This window comes from Camponotus vicinus, unplaced genomic scaffold (assembly GCF_025532165.1).
Source record: "Camponotus vicinus isolate PSW18456_S1 unplaced genomic scaffold, iyCamVici1.0 SCAF_2, whole genome shotgun sequence".
Taxonomy (NCBI): domain Eukaryota; kingdom Metazoa; phylum Arthropoda; class Insecta; order Hymenoptera; family Formicidae; genus Camponotus; species Camponotus vicinus.
Genome location: NW_028141956.1, coordinates 6,807,076 through 6,824,382, shown reverse-complemented (window position 1 = coordinate 6,824,382; position 17,307 = coordinate 6,807,076). Strand labels below are relative to the sequence as shown.

At 31.6% G+C, this 17,307-nt stretch overlaps 1 protein-coding gene and 1 long non-coding RNA gene across 3 annotated transcripts in view; one reads left to right on the top strand and one right to left on the bottom strand.

Moving 5' to 3' along the window:
- The window catches only part of Stet (stem cell tumor), a 374,943-nt gene that overhangs the window by 150,830 nt on the left and 206,806 nt on the right, over window positions 1-17,307 (bottom strand). For both annotated transcript variants that reach the window (XM_083091373.1, XM_083091374.1), the window contains exon 5: window positions 1,177-1,289. In XM_083091373.1, the coding sequence (XP_082947499.1) occupies window positions 1,177-1,289 (113 nt within the window). The remainder of the gene's footprint in view (window positions 1-1,176; window positions 1,290-17,307) is intronic.
- Window positions 5,965-17,103, top strand: LOC145966684 (uncharacterized). The gene is made up of 4 exons (XR_014437127.1): window positions 5,965-6,119; window positions 7,078-7,228; window positions 7,651-7,723; window positions 16,007-17,103. It is a non-coding gene; the product is annotated as an uncharacterized LOC145966684 (long non-coding RNA).

The window sequence follows — 17,307 nt, the reverse complement described above, 5'->3', positions numbered from 1 at the left end:
TTGCGTCCCAAATACTTCGTCACGTATAACGTTATACGTTTATAAATTACATTTGAAACTGCATCGGGAACGTCAATAAATTATATTATTAAGCCTGTCGCGTAATAGCGATTATTCTGTAAGTTATATTGACGAACTCTCGTTAAATGCGTGATTAACGACGAATGATATTTACCATATCGATTATAACGCTAATCCGCTTCCAACAGCGCTCTCTTCCTCTACCTCTCTCATTCGGTAACAATTTATATTTTTCTTTCGCGGAAACTCATAATATTTCAATGTTGGATCTGCGTTACTTTCCGGAAAAGAAAAATTTATGATTTATAAGCGTGAAAGTAAATATAAATAACGATATATCCTTGCGCTTATAATTTCGCGAAGCGTAAAATACGCAAGTGAGAAAGGCACGAAGAAGGAAGTGTGTGGGATCGTAGGAGCGGGTCGTAGGAAGCAGGAAGATGTTGATGTTTCGCAGGTCGTACAATGTACGAGATATGTTGGTACCTCCTCGGGGTTCTCTCGCATGGGTAACGATGCGCAGCATAAAATGCACAGCAGAAATACTGCAAGAACGGTACCGTCACCGTTGCCATCTCCACCATCGTCGTCATCGTCGTCGCCGTCGTCGTGTGCACGCCGGATATTCCGCCGGAATAATAAAATGCAGAACTTTCTTCGCGCCTCGCGTCTTCGTTTTATCCGCATTCGCTACATTTTCGCGTGTCTTTCTTGCTTTTCATATCGCACGAGAAAATCGGTTTATTCCTATTTCGATCTGTCGCGCTATTTTAACTCGGGGATGCATAAGATTTTCTTAATATGTTTTGGTAATAGATTTCGCGATCAAAGTTTTTTATCTGTTTAATTAATTTAATAAGTTTAATTATATAATTTAATTATATCGATCAGTATATATAATTACCAATAATATAAATCAAAATGTTATTTTAAAATCTCAAATAATCGACAATTTAAATTAACGAGTAGATTAGTTATCAGAATCATTAATCCCTCTTCAGAATTTGTCATAGCAAGTTATAATTTGTCATAGAAAGTTTTAAAATCTAAAGAAATTTTTCATGAAAATCTAATGGAGAACGAAAAATACGCATTCTAAAGCACTACTATTGCATTTCGATAGATTATAAATGTGTCGGACGTGATTTATCTTACCTGCGAAATAGAGGTGGTTCGTGCACAAGCAGGTGGAAATCGTTTTCGGAACAGATCTCACGGTCCCGATGGTGCACAGCGCACTTGAAACTTCTGGTCCGTTTGCCGCTCATCTACGATCAAAAATATTAAAAAATTCAGTTAATAGATAAATAATTCTAATTAATTTTAAATAATTGTAGTTATAACAGGTTTAATTTATTTTAAATAATTCTCTCTTGTATCGAAAACATATAGGGTGCTTTTTCTGCCAAGCAATTAAAAAATCTAAATTATATAAATTTAAGAGCATTTAAACAGTTCCTAATTCTGCTATCAAGCTAAAACTATTTTTAAAATCTCAAATAATCGACAATTTATTAACGAATAGATTAGTTATCAGAATCATTAATCCCCTTTCAGAATTTGTCATAGATGTCAGTTCCTCCGCCAAAGAATTAAAATTCTACTTCGGATGATTGATAATGTTTAATTTATGAAGTTTAATTTATGAAAGCTCTTAAATTGCTTCTAATTTTATCATATTTGTCTTCTTTTTATTTTGTGAAGAGAGACTAGCTGGACAGAGATTTCCATTTAGGTGGTAAATCGCGAAACTCGAAATTTGTTTTGCGGCAGTTTGTAGGGACAAAGGTTTTGGTTGCCGGTCTTGGCACCGACCTGGTGTATGGAAAGCGCGAGCCGCAGAGGCTTCCTCGAAGCTGATATTTGGATCGGAGGACCCGTTAACGTGGTTAGGTAAATGCAAGCAAGAACGCTGGCAAACTCCTCGAGGTAAGTTGTGTATACGTAGACGAGTGTTATGTTAGGCTACCACGTGCCCGTTGTATTCGCGCAAGCACGCACACACGCACACACACACACATATAAACTTAGGATCATCTTACGTGTAATTTATAGTCCGTTTATGCACAGGTATAAGAGCGCGCACGCAATGCCATAATCAAAGGGCTATAATGGGATATTTAAAATTAATCAATTACCAACGAAATTTTTAACGTTGTTCCATTGAATAATGTATTTTCATAAATATATAAATATAGAACAAAGTAAAATAACAGTATAAGGATAGAATCTATTTTAGCAATCATTGTTTAGATTTATGATTTATATCTTTTTTAATGGACATGTCCGAGTGTACTTGAATCTGTTTTATATAACATAAATTTACCACAAAATATATTCTTAATAAATAAATTAAAGCATTAAAAAAGATAAATCATAATTATTTTAATTATAAATAATTTGTTAACAAAGGTATAATTATAATGATGCATACTTTAGTTTAATATGATTAAATTTGTAATTACACGAACCTCTTTATGCATGATGCAGGTCAATAAAGTTTAATTCTCTTACATTATGATTTACCTTCTTATGCAACGTATCATTCCGAATGCATTTGCTCTTTGCGAGAAATATGTGCGATATATATAACACGGGTTTCCCTGACTTTCACACTTTTTCTTTATTCACAAAGAACACTTTCATGCAAACTGGATAAGCCGCTGGGCGTTCTCATATCTTTGGCCCGACGGCATTTTAGAGATTTTGCATACAGTTCACTTTTTTATCTTTCTTTCTGCATTCTTACATTTTATCTGTGATTTACACCAGACATCATTCGAGAATGATTACATCGATTTCTTTTTTCTAATAAAATATTATATTTTTTTAAATATCTTATACCAATATTTTTTTTAATAAAAAATATATATAAGATAAAAGTACTACTATAAAATATATTAATTTTTTATTTAAAAGAAATTTTGTACATCTTAGACCCCAAAAATCAAAATGTAAAAATCGAAAACATACATAAGTTAGATATAGATATAGTTTAAGAGAAGATATAGATATTTAAAAATCATTTAATACTAATTTTCATCTATTCTACTTCGTGCTTCTCATCTTTACTATCTTTCATTTTATGTTACCTGCTTCTTTCGGTTTATATTATTTCAGGTGTGATTTGATTTACCTTTGCATTTTAACTTTGCTGCTTTGAATTTCTTTGACTATTTTTCTCTATTTCATCCTTTTAACAATTCCATTTTGACAGCGGTCATTTCGTGATGGATAAAATATATTAAAGCGAATTCTCTCATGTGCAGGAAATGATTGATGCCTATCCATCGAGGCTTTTGGGATGTGACACTTAACTTTTGTCGCGAAACATAATGTATACATCTGTCTTTTATCTTTCATAAGTTAAATTTATAATTTTTTTTGCATAACAAAATTAGTAAAGAAAAGTCGAGGCGCGCGATAATTGAAATATAAAAAAAAGAAAAATGCTTTTTTTTGCGTTAAAAATGCTTTTTTTACGTATTGCTAAAAAATTTATGCTTACAATTTTTCGTCAGAACATCCCTACAATTTGTCGAAGTAATTGCCCATAATGTTATTGTAAAAAAAATAAAGTGATAATGGAAAGAGCAGGAATTTTTATCGTCTTTTAGAATACGATGCTGGTATAGGTTTGATGCCTGTTCGTTTGATTGCTAAAAAGGAAACCCTCGAATGAGCTGGAAGCAAAGGAAGGAAGAATACGTCGAGAAGGACTCGACGGGAAAATTTGGACTAGTCAACGAAGAAAATTTAATTTGTTCCGCGCTCGACGTTCTTCGTCGTTGGGGTTGTCGAGCATTCGCTCCACGGTGACTTTATCGACGTCCACTTTGTGGTCTTCTTCTTTCAACGCTCGTTTTCATTAACGGTATGACGTGCTCCTTATCGCTAGATTTCCGTTGACGAAATGCGTTTAGCGAAAAATGCAATTCGAGCGCAGACAGCATTGTTACACGTCGAAGTGTTTTTTTCATCATCAAAATGAATTTGTGAATTAATAAGTCGTAAAAATATGTTGCAGGTCTTAAAAATTCTGCCGCTTCCGATGTTTCGATGCGTGTAACACTCTGCTTGATTTTAATCGAGTGGTAAGTTTCCTTCTCTCGTACAAAATTTAGTTTCATTTTCATGCTCGGAAAAGTTCTTTCTCCTGTTCCCTCTGTTTTACCCTCTTTTTTTCTTTCTTTTTATTTCACTGCATTCTCAAGTATTTTTTATACAAAAGTTGCATAAAGAATACCTTCAAAGGTAACGAACGTTAAGTTATATTATTAGTGAACAAAAATGTAATCTTATTAATTTGTCTTTGTGTTACTTTGTCTTCGCGGGTTTTGTGTTATTGCATCGAGCTTATTTATTCTTTCTTTAAATATAATCTTCCAACTTTGTTTAATATCTTTTATAAATATAGCCGCGTACAAAAATGATAAAAATGTTTCTTTTTAAATAAGATTTTATTATAAAAACACATCTCGAATTATCATTCTTTGATGTTTCATTACGCTTCTGGCGAATATGTAATGAATCTCTTATATCTGAAGCACCGTGTACATTCATTCCATTTCTCTATACAACATTCGTACTTATTTTTTTATTTAATTCAAACATACATTTATACGATACAATAAGAGATCTTTTTATCATGTTTTATCACTGGAAATGTAAAATTTTCTCTATAAGGTCATATATAACGTAAATCGCCTTCTTTGTGTGTGAATATGATAACATGAAAAATCTTTGTACTATTGTACCTGACAGCATAAAATATTCTTTAAATTTTCATTGATCGCGCCAATACAAATACACGTAAAACAGTGACAAGGGAAAACAATTTCGCACTTTCTCCTTTCTTCTTTATACACATATATTTTTTCGGTTAACATTACTTATACCTCGTAATGTGTGAAGATTCATCACTTTGGCACATATTTCATAATTGTTTTTTTGGCTGCGTATTATATATAGTATTATAACTAGCATTGTTTTTCAAACATGTACGATCTTATAAATGCTAAATTTTCATTATATTGATTGATTCAAGAATTCATGAATTGCGTAAAAAAACAATGCAAAAAAATATAATAGTTTAAAATTAAAGCATTGACAGTGATTGGATAGAGAGTGACATATGTAATTATAAAATTAAGAATTCATTAAAAAGAAAATGTATTTAATGTATATTTATTTTATATGATACATTACATATTCTTTATGATGTTTGAAAGCTTGTCTTTTGTGACGTATAGCGTGTTATATGGATGCGCAAAATCACTTGTTGTCATTTCTGCGGCGAGCAGCATGTAACGTGAAACCGTGTGTCATTCGATTACTCATTAGAAATACAACAGCAACAAATTAAAAGAGAACGCGATCATTTCTGATAAATATTTATTAAGTCTGCTGGGAAACACTAATTAGTTTCTACGATTAATAACTCGTATCTATTTAACGATAACAACTTGACCGAAAATTGATATTTTATATGCCTTATTTATGTGAATATAAAAAACAAAATTTTGCGAATATTAATCATGAATGGTTGTTCATTACAATATTTAATACATCATATAAATAATCACTTTGATACTTGATTTTGGAAATATCTAGCGTTGGATTTTTCGTCATTAAATATAATTTGCATTTTTGAAATTAGGAGTACGCGCAGTAATACATGAGTAAAAAGCCGTAAAATACACACGCACATATTAATCGTTCATTAATAATAAATTTAATTAATATATTAATATATTAAATTTAATTAATTAATAAATTTAACAAGGGGAATATAATATTATAGATTATATAAATATACATATTTTGTAATGCGTCGAATATTTCATGACGACAACAAAGTATCACGTATTTGGCGCTCGTTTTTTGTGGCATGAACCGCGCTGTTGTTTACGCACGATGATCTTGTTGTCACTTGCGCGGCGAAGTTCGTGCGGGAAGGACGCGGCGTGAGACATTCCGTGTGTCGTTCTATTATTCATCGAAATATAACCATGACGAGAAGAGAATGTGAGCATTTCTTGTGAATATTCAGGAACTATTAGCTCGCGTGACTAATTGACATCTACGATTAACAACTCGTGAGTATATCTATTTGCTACGGCGACAATTATTCACCTAACCTACAATAAGTATTTTACATGACTTATTTATTTGATTGAGAAACAGTACGAATTTTGCGGACGCTAATCATAAATTGTTGTTTTTTTACGATATTTATAAGTAATCACTTTTATAACGATACTTAATTCTAGAAGTATCTTGTATTATATTTCGGATTATTCGTCGTTAAATATTTGCCCATTATTTCGAGATCAAGAGTGCGCACAATAATACACGAGTGATTTAAATAACGAAAAGCCATAAAATACATCAATTGTTCATTAATAATTGATTCGAAATTACAAAGAACAGCATATAAATCATGTAAATATATTTCGTAGCGGCAATAAAGTATCGCACGACGCTCGTTTTTTGCGACGTGAAATGCGTTATTGCGCAGTCGCCATGTTGTCATTTGCGCGGCAATATTCGCACGGGTAGCAATGCGAATGCATTGTAACCTATCTTTCGAAACACGATTACAAGAAGTACCAGGTAACGGAATTAACGTCATATAAAAGCGATTATCTTCTACAACTACTACAATTAACAATTTTCAGCCTGTATGATTGAATTCTCGCTATAAATTATTTGTAAAAGTATCGTGGCGATGACAATTAATTAAAACGAATATTTCGCGCATGTATCCATTTGAAACGGAAAATAAAATGAGACTAATATTTATCTAGCTACATATCATAAATTCGGCATTTTTACATTGTTGTAATTTGTCAAAATATAATACGTATCTTGCGAGATTTATTCGATTAAAATCTGTCATGCAAACGAAAATGTCATGTCGACAAATCTAACCATATTTTTGAATATTGCAGACCGTGTATGGATATTTATTTTTAATTTTAAATTGTATATTTATTCATTTATGTTACTATGTGGCAAATTTTGCTTTAATATGTGTATATTATTTGTTAACAGCAGAGATAGGATTACTATGGCGAGTGATGCATGTTTTTGGATGTTGGAGTTTTGTACCATGAAGAGGAACAGAGAAGATGCAAAGAATAAAGGCGCGAGAAAATAAAGAGAACTGGAAAAAAATAACGGCTGAATAACCAATTGGTGAAAGGTAAGCAATTTATAAATTTTTAATTTATTTTGTTTATTATCTGTTACAATTAATTCGTTTAAAATTAATTGCTCATTTATTTCTGCAATATTATCGACATCATTGCAATTCTATATCATTATAATGTGATGTTAACTCAAAATATTCGAAATTTTATTTAAAAATTTTTATATTTAATAAAATAATTACAATAATTAACATACTTTTTCTTTATATATAAAAGTACATTTATTAAAATTATGTAATTTTTAAAATACTTATCTATATATAATTTATATTAGATATCTATATTATATATATCTGTTTAAAATATAAATATAAATTTTAATTGTGTACGCACACATGCATACACATTTATTTTAATTACTATATGAAAATTATTTTGAATTCTGTTTTAATTTGGATATATTTGTATTTTACAGATAAACGAGTATTGCTACAGCGTGATTTACAGATAATTGTGCTACGACTGCTTCACTGTTGCACATTCTTTCGGTGAGTATTAAATAATTTTTTGTCCACTATTATATTAAAGAGATGGATTTATGAATATTAGATTAGGAATATTTATAGGCCAAGATTATCAGCAAAATTATAAAATTTTGAATCTGCAATAATAAATATAAACAAAATATTTTGTATTGTTCATTCTTATAAATGTTTATTTTTATAATCATTTGATATATATCTATATCCATTACTTATTTTTATGGTGAATTAATCTAGAAAATTAAAAATTCAAGTTAAAATTAATAAAAGTAATAAAAGAAGTGAGATGTGTGATAATTATAAAGATTATACAATATTTCATAGATCCATTATCTTTAAATAGAGCTATGATTAATTAATAAAACTATTTAATCTTGAATTATGTGCAACTATTTGCTCATTTTATTATCTTATTGCATAAAATGTAAGGTAAAGATTTCAAAAAAATAAAATAAAAAACACCAAAGATATATTAATAATGACATTTTGGCACAAAATTTAGATATAAAATATATAAAATATATATAAATATATAAAATATATAAAATATATATATAAAATAAACATAAAAACAAAACAAAAATTATTTCACAGTCAGTCTAGTACATTAAAACTAATTTATTCAATGAAAAATGCTAATTATTAAATTGTACCTATTTTATATATTAATTTTGCTCTAATTTCTCATAACTTATTTATATATATTTACATATATTCGAGATATATTAATTTTATATTATACATTTCGTAATAATAGCTGAGAATTGACGGCACCTTTTATGGCGTTGTTCACTTTATTACTATGTATACGTCATTTACTATTATTTGTGCGATGAAATTCTGCAAGTAAGCAATGATGTTTTTCCTCTTGCTCTTACATATACATAATATATGCATGTGTATACATAAATACATACCTTATTACAACGTGTATATCTGCAGACGTAATGAACACGTGACATTTCTTACATTATTTAGATATATTTAAAAGTATATAAAAAAATCAGACAAAAATTAAAATTAAATTATCGAGATCGATGTTCTTGAAGAGAAGGTATTGGGATTTTTATATATCAGGTGAATATAAAAAGCGAGTCCGCGCATAAGCTTGTTTCCGTTCCTATAAAAAAGATCAGATTTGTCGTCGTCGCGGTGGCGTCAGTGATGCCGACTCCGCTAAGTAAGTAAATCTTCGACGTGGATTTACGATCCCGCAGGGAGTTACCCGTGTATCTCGTTCGCTGTGCTGTGGCGTGGATCGATAGTATCGCAGACGGGACCCCAAGCCTCGTTCTATTAATCTCGATCGTTTGTTCTAAGTTTATCGTTCGAAGTACGGAGTACATTTAAACAGGAAGGTGTACATACTGCTCATATGTGTATACTGAAAATCTTTTAGCTATCCCTTATCGTCCACTTGGACGTTAATATTGGATAAGTTTTCTTTTATATGTGTATATATGCACACATAAACAACAGATTATTTTTTATCGCCTTTAAACACAAGTTTGTAATGAATTATTAATTAATTACGATATTAAATCATGCACGCATCAAAGCTTTTGTCCGAATTAAAATTGTAAAAAATAATAAGTTTTCAGAGAAATGCAAAAATTCTGATATAATGTTTTGATCATTATATTATGGAATATTCGGAAAGTAGATATATCTCTTTTGTAACAATGTTAATTTCAAATCTTTATATTCAAATATTATATTAATATAATATGTCACAATTATATATATATATATATATATATTTCGTTAATGCTATTATAATAAAAATATGATGCCATTAATCTAACACTTTCAAAGATTTCAGAGGATCTGTTAGATTAGGATAAATGGCTGTTATTTAGAGAATAATGACGAGAAATTAGCGCTACCCATCTCACCCGTGTTACCGGAACGTACAGAAACATCAGAATGATACCAGTAATTATTGCCGATATCATCGAACGCGATTTCGATTGTTATCCAGTTATAAATGCTTGCAATCGCGAAACAGATATGGTCATCTAATTCACGAATCGCGTAAACTACATATCGCGCGTTGAAAGTCGACTTAATATCGGTATTAAATCAGCATTATCTCGACGTGACGACGTAATATAATGTGGGTATAGCGATAATATTTCCGGTAGTAGCGGCGTCGCAAATTTGCTAGGACAACAGTTTTGCATTCCAAATCGGTTGTGTCTCTGTATATGTCGTGTATAACATTCGCTGCTTCATCCCTCCCTCCTCCCTACTGTCTAGCTTTCTCCCCTTTCTATCCTTCTCATCCACCCTCACGGGGTTTACGTTCGTGCAAACCCCGGCATAATGAAATCCGTGCCATTAGGCCGGACAGTAGGGTAAATTCGTGTTCGCGCAAACGTCGGTTTCCGGCTCGTTCGGCGTTCACGTACTCGAATCGAATCGAATAGAATCGAGATCCTCGACAATGCTCCGCAAAACTGTTATCTCTCTCTCTCTCTCTCTTGCGTGCATGCATTTAGACGGTGTTCACGAAACAACGCCGTTAGTCATCGACTTGATGTCATTGAAATTCTGAATACACATCATAAATTGTATCATTCAGTATTTAATTAAGCAGTCATACATGTTCATGTATTAAATGTTTATAGAGTAACTAATAATTTGTATAACGCAACAAGAATATATGATTTCCCGTAACTTGAGGGCGTCTCGTGAGAATGTCAGGATATTTATAATAAAGCAAATTCAATTCTTTCTCTATGCTATCCGCAAAATTTTTTCATCTTGAGAGTTCCTTAGAAATACCTGATTTTAAGACGTTACTTTGCGCACACGGCGTATGCATTTCGGTGTCTGTAGGCTGGTAGAGTAAAATCGGACAGGTAGATGGAGACGGGTGGGGGAGGGCACACCGTGTGCGTGTCTATCTACGAACGCGTGTGTCCGCGTGCATAGAGCGTAAGAGAACTAAGGGAGGGTAAGAGGCGAGTGTTGAGGCTTGCATGCAAGAGGCTGGCAAAGGGGGTAAAGAGAGGTAGAGAATAGGAGCCACACGAGCGCGCAGGGGGAATTCGATGCCGGACGATCGAGCAATCTGATGATCGCGTCCTAATCGAATTAAACTCGCCGGTTGTGCCCGTGTTTACGATGGGCTGACTCGTCGGTTTGGATTTGCTACGTTCGCGCGATAATGGACGCGTACGTAGTGGTGGTGCCAATACCATCCACCGGAGGAATGGCCGTGGTAGTGATACGTGCGAGCTCCGCGTTCCTCATCGATCCTGGTTGTTATCGCCGAATGGAAAACGTAGGGAACTCACAAGATTCTGACGTATATATGATATCGCGCCGTAAGTCTTCGGAGTTGTTTATTATGAGAGGATGATCGAAACAATAGCGAGAGGGATATTTCACATATAACTGGTTCTGTTGTTCTGTTGTATTCTGTTGTTTGAACGTATTTCCCAATGAAGTAATTTAAAATTGTAATTTTTTTCTTCTTTCTTTTTGGAAAGAAAGGAAAGGTAAATACAAAATTTATTTTTACATATTAAGCATATTTGAATAAAATAAATAAAGCATAAGGCTTCAGTTACTATTATATTAATAAATATATATTTTATATAATATTCTATTTTATTGCAATTTATCTATTAATCTATTTTGTAGAAAATTATGTCATTACTCATAAACTTAAAGCTCACTTTCTACATTTTCGAGTATATATCGTGCAAAAGCAATCAATAATATACCTTCGATTTTTACGATAATTGTGCTGATTTATCATAGATATTTACCGAATCCGACTGCGGAGGTCGATTAAATTTTAACTTCCTTGCAGCATCAATATACAGATTGTGAACGAAAGTTTACTTGGCGCAATCGGACCGTACTATTGTTTTTCTTTTTCACTAAACAGAAATGTTTTTCTTTTATCGTACATTGCATTTTTCGTAGTAAGGGAAACAAAATTTTAAAATTTAATTCGGAAGCTATATGAAATAAAATGTTTAAATAAAATATTAATAATCTTCAGTTTCAATCGAAACAATTTCTAATAAATAAATAAAATAATATAGTTCATTTTTATTATTTATTTAATAAAATATAAAATATATATTTAATGTTTATTATGTGTAATCTGATAATAAAAGCGAGAATATTTCGCCGATGTATAATACATATATTCAAAGAGATTTTATTAAATTTAATACATGTATCATATTATTATACATCAGGAAATTAATATTTCGTACGTGGCATTGGTATTATAAATAATTTTCTCCGATCCCCGAATTAATGCATTGTTTTTCTCACTCACACTTCACACTTTCAAAATGTCATATCGCTTCGGCAAATGAATTTTCGATATTATTCCGAGTTAATAAATAGCAATCCATTTATTTGTGCATGTGCTTACAGCAATCGTACATCATTGTAATCGATTTACTAAAAATTCATTGAATCTGAGCTAATAATGCGATTATAAAATTGGATAACGTAGATTAGTACAATATATTAATTTCATTATTTTATTTCACAATAATCACAATGTATTATGTATTTAAGTATTAACGATAATAATATGCAAGAATCCTAAAATTCCATGATTTGTTGTATCACAAAAAAGTATAAATGGTTTATTTAGCACCGGATTGAATAACATATTTAGATTCTTATACGCGTTTTATAAATGTTTAAAAAACCGATTATCGCACAAATTCTTTACAAATGATGCGTAAATCTTTTGATATGCGTAACAAATTTATTGAAACAAATCGCATTACATTATAACGAATACTGTGCAGAATAGAAATACGGAATAATGTAATTTATTTCGTCGTGCCTATGGAAATTTCGACAAGATGATAGTGAGAGTCGAGAATGGCAGTCGAGAATGCCTGCGGTAACGGCTAGATACCGGATAGATTCGAAATAGGAGAACCACTGCAAGCTCTCGTCGACTCGGTCAAAGTACGAGAGTTTGTATAAAGCCCGCAGGCAAAGCGGATCCGTTTACAGGCGCTAATTGTAATTTTAAAGCGATCGAATCCGACGATGTACATTCACGTTAGAGAGAGAATTGCGGTTGCGAGCTTACCAGTGAGTGGTCGTCTGCCGTTTAATTAACAATTACGGATTAATATCAATCGGTGTGCATATCGACAATGTGTGAATTTCAATTTTCTGAATCGTTTTGGCAACAAAAATATCTTGAAAGAGCAGACAAGCGTATTGAAGAATTTATTCGGTCAATGTCTAAAAGTATCTTAACAAGATTTTTCCGAAATTATATCTATATTTAAATAATTGTGATGAGAGAGAGAGAGAGAAGAAAGAGAAAGAGAAAGAAATTATCATGTATTAAAATCGATATATTAAAATTTTATTGTAATTTTAAATATGAAAACGATGAGAAATAAGAAATAAATATCTTAAGATTGTACAAGATAATAAGAGAACGACAATTTTAACTAAATATACAGGGTGTCCCGAAACTAACGCTTGATTTTAAAGGCAGATTCTCTGGCCAATTTAAAAACGATTTTTCCTCAGCGAAAATGTCGCGGCACTAATAGTTTTCGAGTTATAAATGATTGAAAATAAAGGGTTTTTCGCAAACTAAGGCTTATGGGAATAAAATATTAATAAAGTCACATTCTTTAGTTAATTTTAGGTAGAGTTTACTTTAATAGAATTTTAATTTAAGGCTTAGTTAGAAAGATACATGATGACAAAAATTGAGAATATGCAAAAAATAATGATCTCCCTCGACATTTTCGCTGAGGAAAAATCGTTTTTAAATTGGCCAGAGAATCTGCTTTTAAAATATCAAGCGTTAGTTTCGGGACATCCTGTATATGTACAAATTGAAATATTTTCGCATATCTGAATTTTTTTTTCATATTATGATTATAATATCGCGTAAGGGATAAATTTGTGTTTGTTGACTTTTACATTTTAAGATGTGAAATGAGAAATCGGTAATTTCGAAAGCTTTAGTTGCGAACATAACAATGGCAGAGCTATGATACAAGATGACCGTCACCTGACAGAACGAGAGTTCTCCAACTTAACTCTAGTTTGTAAGTCATACCGTTCGCAACATAAGGCACCGCGATGGGATGTCAACGGTAGTCAACGTGGGCAGCGACATGATGTACGTACGTACTGCGCGAACGTACGCGGCGTTCATGCAAATAGCAAGACAAACAACAGTCACCGCAAGTTTCGCGAGAAACCTTCGCAAAATACCTCCTACTTCTGAAACTCGACAGCCATCGGATAATTGTGAGTTACGTTTCTCCTGCAAATGCAACGCGCGTAGTTCGTAGGGATAATTGCTGGTGTTTATTCGGTTCATCAAAATTACATAAAACACTATAATAATAAAGTAAAAAGTAACATAAATTTACGTCTATCCTATAAGAAAATGACAAATATATTTTCGTTAATTTAGATATACAATTTTGTTTATTTAATAACTATAACTTTGAGATTAATCATAACTTTGCGATTGCGAAAACGTCGAAATTATTCGAGATTAGAGCGATTGAATGAGGCGATTAGAAAAATAAGACGACATGTATATTTTCCGAAACTTCAAAAACGGTTACTTAAAGAAAGATATACTGCAGAAAATTGATACAAACAGAAATTTAAATCTGATAGAAACGATAACAATCAGATCGAAAAATTATACGTTAACTGAACTATTTGATTAGAAAATATTACAATAAATTAGAGTTTTTGTTAAATTTTACGTTTACTCTTTTGAAGGATAATTTTTAAAAAATCTTAGTAAAATATATACAACTTTTAACAATCTTAAATAAATTTTAGAATCTAAATAATGAAATATTTTCTCCAAAAATATGCTTTATATGTATATATATACACGTTCTCTTCTGCTATTTGTTCGATTTTGTTTGTTTCAGTACATCTATCGAATCACATAACATATTCAGATAATGCGCCATCAGACAATACCGCGATAATGGTATTGGTCAGGACAAATACATTATTCCGTCTATGTTCACATTTTGTATTTCTATGAAAACGGCCAATAACAATTTGACCGAATTAACTATTATTTGCACAGCGAAGGTAATAGTAACGTGTAGAATGGAATTTCCGCCGTCATTCGACTGAAATCAGAAATACATGCTTCGCCCGTTTACTATTCCGCCCAAGATGGTTATAGTCATATTGCCCATTGTCGTGCTTAGCTTCTGTAAAGGGTGGTTGCCGGTAGTCAACTAACGCTCCAACATTATATGCTTCGTATGCATATGTGCGTATTCGTGTGTCGGCGTATGTGAATCTACAGGAATCAGATAACTATCACAGCATTCTGTGAATTTCTCCCAAGACCGCTCTATCTACCTTTGACCTTTCTCTTTTCTTTAAAATTTCTCTTTTGGAACTTTCATTGTCGATTGTAATCCAGTCAAATTCGATCACAAAATTCTAAACGGTTAACTATTACGTACCATTTGCTAATCAGAGCATATAATTAATTAATTAAAATATAATTAATTAATATTATAATTATAATTAATTAAATATTATAATTAAATATGAATAATTATAATTAATTAAATATTATAATTAATTAATTAATTTTTAAAGAAAATGAAATGATTAAATTAAAAATCTTATTACCTTTGAGTAAATTAAATATTGCGTTAGAAAAGCGCATAATAATATGTTTTTACGTGATTGTCGTTGGCGATTTTACGTGAATAAATTTAAAATTTGGTAATATAAAATTTGTTCATTACGTTAAATTATATACATAGAGTGTAATCAGGAACACACATATACTCGTACATAACATATGTAACAGCACGCAAACGATTCGTAAAACGACGGCTATTTATTAAGAAAATATATTGCGCGATTTATTCATTTAAAATAGAAATTACAACGAGAGGAAAAGGAATTTTATTTTATTACGTCGTGATATATATAAGCAACAATTATTTCTTTAACGAAGTTTGATGATTCGTACATATCTCGCATTGCGCTTTTTCCGCGAAGCGGAAAAATAATTTGTTATTATTATCATTGTTTCCGGATTGAGAGAGCTGAATAATATACGAATCCCCAGAGAATAATTTAAATAATGAAAAACAATTTTTTTAGAGATGTATAAAATGAAATATAAATGATTGAATAATTTAAATAATGGAAAGAGAGAACTGTAAGATGTGCCAACCGTTCTATTATTAATTATAAATACAAAATTATAAATACAAAGGACAAAATATTCTGTGTTAAATCATAAATATTTCTTGCTTTCAGTGTGTTGTGGACAATTCGTTGTGCGAGTGTCGTGCGCTAGTGTATCGCATCAATGTTGGACTTGTCAGCACGGTTCATCTTCAAGCTCGTTTTACCGATATTCCCGTTTACACTTACTCATTGAGGATCATATTTCTGATGTCGAAATGGGATATTCATTAAGATGTTGTTGGGCAACGTTCTCACGCCAAATGTATCGTGATACAAGATAATATCGGGCGCGTACATGTTCATGTATACATGTTCGCATGGTTTGAGGCTCTGAATTCAGGCTCGAGATTCGACTGATTAAGAGCACGTTCTACTTTGACAAACGGTTCGGCTCGAATCGGTTAGAGTTCGGTCGATTGTCATTAATGGGTCTCTTCTCTTGTATTGTCTATTAAACATATTATATTGCATCGCTGGTGACATGTATTACATTGATTAAAATTACTTAAACCGATTTTAACTCGTTACGAGAGATTGAATTCCCATTTTATAGATTGTCTAGATTGTTAGTATCGGAAATAGATATTTTCTCTCACGTGTTCACCCTGCCTTAGAATATTATCTGTAACATAATACACCCTCGTATCTCATATAAAATCGTGCTTAAGCGAATTCAAGCTACTTTGAGATGCGAATATATATCATTATAATTTAATAGATAATTTGAGATACGAAGACAAGAATCGAGTGAATCCTATTCGCGTTGATCCCACCAATCGATTCCGCTTCGAGCTTAATCTTTGCTAGAAGTTACAGTTGCCGATTTGTTGGCTCGAAATGCGATTTTCGCGCGAAATGAGATATTGATTCGTGATCGCAAAATTCGGGAGTGCTGGACAATGTACGCGCGTTCGTTTTCATCGTGGCATGGATATTTTATTATGTTTTAATTAGTGTAAAGTATTATACGAGGGAGTGCCGTGAAAAGTCTCGCGCGTTTATCATATCACATAATGAACACTAATGAACTAGTGAAAATGAGTAACGAATCCTGACATCTAAGAAGAGGAAGAAGAGGAGGACGTCTATGAGGCATCCGCTGCTGCGCATCGATCGGTGAGTGATAAACTTTTATTTCGAAGTAATGAATCTATGAAAACTTAAATTATATTTATATGTCTGAGGATGCATATATCAATAACATAAAGATATTACAAAGAAATTGACATATACGATACATCATAGATTCGTTGCTTTAAGCTTCAGAACGGCGTGACAGCCGTGTAAAAAAGATAATATTAACTATAATAAATATATGAAATAATAATAATATAAAAAACTTAGTTATAAAATGGAATATAACGCTTAAA